The 7364-nt window shown below is 39.3% G+C and overlaps 1 protein-coding gene across 2 annotated transcripts in view; it reads right to left on the reverse strand.

Annotated features, from left to right (window-relative positions):
- Positions 1–7364, reverse strand: part of LOC114655624 (aldehyde dehydrogenase family 3 member A2-like) — a 76349-nt gene that overhangs the window by 7669 nt on the left and 61316 nt on the right. For both annotated transcript variants that reach the window (XM_028806749.2, XM_051931341.1), the window contains exon 8: positions 2396–2562. In XM_028806749.2, the coding sequence (XP_028662582.2) occupies positions 2396–2562 (167 nt within the window). The remainder of the gene's footprint in view (positions 1–2395; positions 2563–7364) is intronic.

Raw genomic sequence — 7364 nt, forward strand, 5'->3', positions numbered from 1 at the left:
AACTATTAGCTACACAAAGTACTGTCTTTCACAAAATGTGTTTTCTTTGAAGTTTTTCTTTAGATGCTGACAATTATTATTCAGTCTTTTCTTTTGGAAAAACAACTGTGAACTTTATTTTATTCTATTGGAATACAGTACATGAGTTCTAACTTACAGTGCATCCGGAAAGTATTCACAGCGCATCACTTTTTCCACATTTTGTTATGTTACAGCCTTATTCCAAAATGGATTAAATACATTTTTTTCCTCAGAATTCTACACACAACACCCCATAATGACAATGTGAAAAAAGTTTACTTGAGGTTTTTGCAAATTTATTAAAAATAAAAAAATTGAGAAAGCACATGTATGTAAGTATTCACAGCCTTTGCCATGAAGCTCAAAATTGAGCTCAGGTGCATCCTGTTTCCCCTGATCATCCTTGAGATGTTTCTGCAGCTTAATTGGAGTCCACCTGTGGTAAATTCAGTTGACTGGACCTGATTTGGAAAGGCACACACCTGTCTATATAAGGTCCCACAGTTGACAGTTCATGTCAGAGCACAAACCAAGCATGAAGTCAAAGGAATTGTCTGTAGTCCTCCGAGACAGGATTGTCTCGAGGCACAAATCTGGGGAAGGTTACAGAAAAATTTCTGCTGCTTTGAAGGTCCCAATGAGCACAATGGCCTCCATCATCTGTAAGTGGAAGAAGTTCGAAACCACCAGGACTCTTCCTAGAACTGGCCGACCATCTAAACTGAGCGATCGGGGGAGAAGGGCCTTAGTCAGGGAGGTGACCAAGAACCCGATGGTCACTCTGTAAGAGCTCCAGAGGTCCTCTGTGGAGAGAGAAGAACCTTCCAGAAGGACAACCATCTCTGCAGCAATCCACCAATCAGGCCTGTATGGTACAGTGGCCAGACAGAAGCCACTCCTTAGTAAAAGGCACCTGAAGGAGTTTGCCAAAAGGCACCTGAAGGACTTTCAGACCATGAGAAAGAAAATTCTCTGGTCTGATGAGACAAAGATTGAACTCTTTGGTGTGAATGCCAGGTGTCACGTTTGAAGGAAACCAGGCACCGCTCATCACCAGGCCAATACCATCCCTGCAGTGAAGCATGGTGGTGGCAGCATCATGCTATGGGGATGTGTTTCAGCGGCAAGGACTGGGAGACTAGTCAGGATCAAGGGAAAGATGACTGCAGCAATGTACAGACATCCTGGATAAAAACCTGATCCAGAGCGCTCTTGACCTCAGACTGGGGCAACGGTTCATCTTTCAGCAGGACAACGACCCTAAGCACACAGCCAAGATATCAAAGGAGTGGCTTCAGGACAACTCTGTGAATGTCCTTGAGTGGCCCAGCCAGAGCCCAGACTTGAATCCGATTGAACATCTGTGGAGAGATCTTAAAATGGCTGTGTACTGACGCTTCCCATCCAACCTGATGGAGCTTGAGAGGTGCTGCAATGAGGAATGGGCGAAACTGGCCAAGGATAGATGTGCCAAGCTTGTGGCATCATATTCAAAAAGACTTGAGGCTGTAATTGCTGCCAAAGGTGCATCGACAAAGTATTGAGCAAAGGCTGTGAATACTTATGTACATGTGATTTCTCAGTTTCTTTATTTTTACTTTACTTTTAGTTTACTATTTCTTAACTTTTTTCACGTTGTCATTATGGGGTGTTGTGTGTAGAATTCTGAGGAAAAAAATGAATTGAATCCATTTTGGAATAAGGCTGTAACATAACAAAATGTGGAAAAAGTGATGCACTGTGAACACTTTCCGGATGCACTGTATGAACAAAATTTATAGATTCAAACAAAGGACCATAAAAACCTCCTTCACTCTATCTGGTTTGTGGGCCAGGAATACGATAAGCATACAGTTCAACAGCTAATCTAAACACACTTGCTTTAATAAAAAAAATACAATTTATTCATAACACAAAGATTATAAAAGATACATCTACAGATGCTGAACAACAAACATAAAATACAAATCTAAGCTAACTTGGATTTCTTTCCGTCTTTCTCCTATTTTCACAGTCTTACAAATTGTATCTTCCTCTTTTTTCCTCTTCTTGCCCAAGGAAACATTCATGTGTGACTGGATTTGAAAGGCTTTTGTAAGTGATCTGGCCTAGTGCCCCATTCACCTTTGAAATCTTTGCCCGTTTTTAAGTTTCCTGTCATGTGATTGTGGGAGACTGGAATATTTAATGGGACCTTCATTGCTTTTTTACTGTGCTTGTACAGTTTGCCATAGTTAGTAATTTTTTTTTTAAATATTCACTGCAAGTGCTGCCATAACAACCATCTTTCCAGGTCATTCTCCCTTTTAAAGAATAAGAACACCTGGATTGTGACTACATCAGTGAGTATAGTACAAGTAAAATCTGAAATTACCTTCTTGTTATGAGAAAAGACATACAGAGCCAGAGGTTTCTCTCGCTGGTTGATGAACTGAATAGCTTCATCTACACTCCCAACACTCAACATAGGAAGAATTGGGCCAAAAATTTCTTCTTGCATTAGTTTGTCTTGTGGTGACACATTCGTAAGCACAGTTGGGGCTGTTGGTATAAAAAGTCAGAATTATAAAGGGACAGTAAACAAAGTAGTGCAACAGCAATAAATAGTTATGCAGATTAATGGTGTACTGTGCAAACCAAGAGCAGACAAACTGAGCTACAAGAGATACTGGATGGCATATTTTAAATTCTAGCTTCACATAATACATAATTTCTTTGTCAATATAAAAACACACTCACTTATGAATGTTACTTCCTAAAAAGACCAGTGTCATTTCAGTCAATTTGCTGCTTTTTTTCTTATATTTGCAGATTTAGTTCTTAAACTATCTACAGAACTGCAAACCACAATGTGCCAATACGGGCCATTAAAATACATTAATAAATAAATCAACATGCTTCTTAAAAGTTTTTATTGTGTTGTTTTAATGCTGCAAGATATGCTTTAACACTATCGGTCACAGCCGGGAGGATATTTTATTTCATTTAACTTTTAAAATATAATAAAACATTTATTAACACTAGAGGGATCCTCCCCTGCTCGCTTCGCTCACCCACCCCCAGGTTTGGTTTACCGGATATACAATTTTAAAGAGATTGTTAGTTTCATGGGAATTGTTACATATGCATTATTTTCACTTTTATTTTAAAACTTTTGTAAAAACAATACTTTATTTCCGGCTCCGGGCGTGGTTACATTTCTTTCTCGCAGGACATATAACGCTGCTCGCGTTGTGAAGGAGGTGCGGCTGAACGCACGCTAAGGAGATGCCTTCTGATCATCTGCTGTCTTTCTGTTGCTGGCGAGCTGCCTGTTCTGCTTGTCTCGCTGCCCGATCATTTCAAAGCCTGTACAGCAGCTGTCCTTTTGCCACTTCACATCTCTGTCGCTCGTGTTGTGAAGGGGGTGGGGAGGTGGCGAGGGTTAGGTTGGCTGAACGCACGCTAAGAAGAAGCAGTCTGATCATCTGCAGGCTTTTTGCTGCGTGTTTTGCTTGTCTCTTGTCGTTGTTTTAAGAGCTGGGAGCACATGAAGCATGTCTGCCAACAGCAATCCAACAACTGTTAGGTTAGATGTCCGTGGACTTGTTTTAAATGATGTCTCACTGCCTTGTCCCGCGTGATGTTGTAAAAACAATACTTGTCCTTTATTTCCGGCCCCGGGCGTGGTTAAATCTCTTCATCAGGATGTATAATGCTTCTCGTGTTGGCAATGGGGGGGTAGAGGGGGGCGGCTGAACACATGCTAAGGATGTGCCGTCGTATCATCTGCTGTTGCACTGCTATCAGTCTTCCATGCTGTACTCCGCCCTCCCTCAATCGGACCTAACATTCACTTAAAACAAAAAAGGCTTCAACCTGGCTGGGACGCTACAATACTTTCGAATTTTACTTCTTTCATATTCTTTACCTTTCTCTGCATGTGTATCGCGCCATCGTTTGTCTGAGCCTTTTGAATTCCACTGCCTTCATAATCTCTTATCTGCCTTTTTTTCTCTCCTACGCTTTTGGGTCTCTTTTCTCCGCACTGCTCTTTCTTCTTTGCTTAATGTATTGTCCTTATACACTTTATATGTGCTGAGAGCACAGGATCTGTGTGTGCTACGTGCCTTTACATGACTGAGTGTTCCGTGCTCTTGTTTCATATTGTTTGCATCTCGCGGGTCTTTTAAGTGTCTTCTGAGAAGATCACGTCTCATCAACCTGCTTTTCCTTTCCAGGATTTTTTTTTTTATAATAGAGAGATGAGATAGTCAATCACAAGTATACATTTTCTAAAATAACACTAATTATGTGTTTTAGAAATGTTTTGGACATATCCTCAAAATACAGAGTCTCCTACCCATTGAGTTACCAAGGTTGTGTTGGGATACTTCCAGTTAAGCAAGAAAAATCTGCATGCTAGTAGAGTGATGCAGACTATTACAATCAATTTCTTTCTATGCACTTTAGTCTCCTTGGCTTTAATCAACCGTGATTCATGCTTGGAATTCTTCATAATACAGATACACTAGAGTTAGACTTGGGGTGATGTGTAATGATCCACTTTACAGTGTTAAGTCCAAATAACTCTGGGGACAGTATTTTGCTGCCATCTAGTGGACATGATAACATCATGCTACAAAAAAAAAATCATTAATATTTCCACATGTTCTGCCACTTTATGACAACACAATGGTAACTCATCTATATCCATGACTAGGGGGGTGATTTCAACTAAAAACACAATGACAAACGAAAAGCTGTAAATTCAGTTTTAGAACATAATGAAACTTAACCATTGCTTGAATTAGGTGATAGTGACAACAATGTGATTTGGTCATCACATGTTGACATGGTCAGTGAAACTGATTCTGTCCTGCCAAGTTTCCTGTGATGTTTGTATTTACGGTCAGCTTCATACTACTGTTAACAATCTTGCACCTATTTATTGCTCATTTACAGGTACCCTCGGTCTGAAGATGTCTGTTTCTCATGATTATCTGGAATGTTTATGATTTGTCAATAACAGTCTGGTAGAAAAAAGTTGTTGAAATGAATCGCTATGCTGAACTGTGTTGAATAAGTCACAGTAAATCAGTTGCTTGTCCTAGTCACTGGTAGACTGTTGCTGCAGATGACATGTGGGTGTTTTTCAGTCTACTGATGCAACAGGGCATAGTGGGTAAAACAGTCCAGAGATGATCCAAAAACCAGTTGTTGCAGATACCCACTTTCACCCAATTTATTAGTGTAGTTTTTTTGTGCTACTGTCAGAAATTGGGTTTATGGTTAATTGTATTTCTTACATATATATTTTTTGATTTGTCCAGTGACTATTCCTACCATGCACCTGATGCTTGCTGAGATAGGCTCTACCTTCCATATGCCCCAGCTTTGAGAAAGTGGATTTATAAAATGTATAGATAGATGGATGGTTAAAATTTCTGAAAGAAATATCCAATGAAAAAATAAAATCTATCATGAGGTTAAAACAGTTTGATGTATACCCTTTATTGCCATTTAAAAACAAATTACTGTACATAAATTGGAATAATACATACTGAAACTGTTTAAGAACATTCACAAACAAAATATAAATGTATAATACATACACATAAAAAATTTAAGTACAGCAGTTCTGACAAATTATACACAGACAACAGTATTCCACATAATAAACAAAGTCACAATTAAGAGTGCTGCAAAACTGAGCAGTAGAAATGGGTTAAGATGATGTCATGTTTCAACTAAGCTCAGTTCAAGCTCTAGAATACAAAAATATTTTTGAGACTGGAGGTATAGCATTTGTGGCCCTGTAGCGTCTCCCAGAAGGCAACGGATGGGGGTTTATTGAATATTTTTTTTTCCAAGTGTTCTTAAAAAGTACAGCTGCTGCTGTGCCTTTTTGACCAGAATGATAGTGTTTATTGACCATATAGGTTCCTCAGTGATGTGGGTTCCCAGAAATTTAAAACTGGGGACCCCCTCCACGTTATCTCCAATGATTTTAATAGTAGATGTCATCACAATTTCTCCAGAAATTAATGACAAGTTCTTTTATTTTCATGGGTTGTTTTATAAACACCACAATGACAAATTGAAGATGCTGTCCCAGTAGACAGTCTCTGGGAGATCAGCCTTAGCCCTACCACTGTTGTATCATCTGCAGATTTAATAACTGTAATTTGTGGTATGTGCAGAAATGCCGTAATGTGTACACTTGTGCTAGTATCTGGCTAGATGTGAAGTGGGTGGCCAAATCTGATTGCTTGTGAGAGGGTTGTCAGAAAGTCTAAGATCACGCACACTGACTGGCTAATACTCAGGTCAAGCAATTTGGAGATCAGCCTGCTGGGGATGTGTGCATTAAATGATGAGATAAACTCAATTAAAAGCATTCTTATGTATGTCTGGGTTGGAACAGTGTAAAGGGCACTGATAAAGGCATCCTCTGCAGATCTGTTTGCTCTGTAAGCGTATTGGTGTTGGTACAGGGCAGGGGGAGAATGCTTTTGATGTGCCACGGTACAAGTCTTTTAACACTAGAATTACCAGAATCTATGAAAAAACTCGTAGATTCGGCCCACCTTAAAACCATTCTCAGCTCTCTTTTGTCTTCTAAATCAGCGGTTCTCAAACTGTGGTCCGCGGACCCCCACAGAAAGGGTGAAAATTGCTTACAATTAATAACTTCTTCTCTAAACGCCATTTTATCCAACCGGATAATGCGAATAATAATCAACTCGCCCCTCACTACTGTTTATATTCTATATTCTATATATAGTATATATATGTCTATTACGAACTATTCTATGATGACGTCATTATAGACGCAGCCTGTAATCGTGCACAGTTTATGATTAATTACAGTGTACAGAATTGTACAGTGGTAATTCTTGCTTGTTAAATTGTTTTTCGCACGCCCAACTAACGTATGGATAAATATTTGAAGCGTAAGCGGATATCTGAAGAAGAGCACAGGGGTAATGGAAATAGTGGCGATGAACTGAGACATGATGCCGAAAGACAGTCCGCACCGCGTAAGGCAAAATTACGTAAATATGATCCTGAATATTTACAATTCGGATTTATACCGTACAAAGACAACAGTGATCAGCCACAATGTGTCATTTGTTTAAACGTGTTATCAAACGAAAGTTTAAAACCTGCTAAACTGAAGCGCCATCTTGTAACAAAGCATAATGAACTAAAAGACAAACCCGTTGATTTCTTCAAATGTCGAGCAGAAGTGTATGCAAATCAGCAGAAAATTATTAGCACTGCGACAACAGTGAATGAAAAAGCTCTTAAGGCTTCGTATATTATGGCAATGCGAATAAGTAAGAGCAAAAAAGCACACA

This window comes from Erpetoichthys calabaricus, chromosome 8 (assembly GCF_900747795.2).
Source record: "Erpetoichthys calabaricus chromosome 8, fErpCal1.3, whole genome shotgun sequence".
Taxonomy (NCBI): domain Eukaryota; kingdom Metazoa; phylum Chordata; class Cladistia; order Polypteriformes; family Polypteridae; genus Erpetoichthys; species Erpetoichthys calabaricus.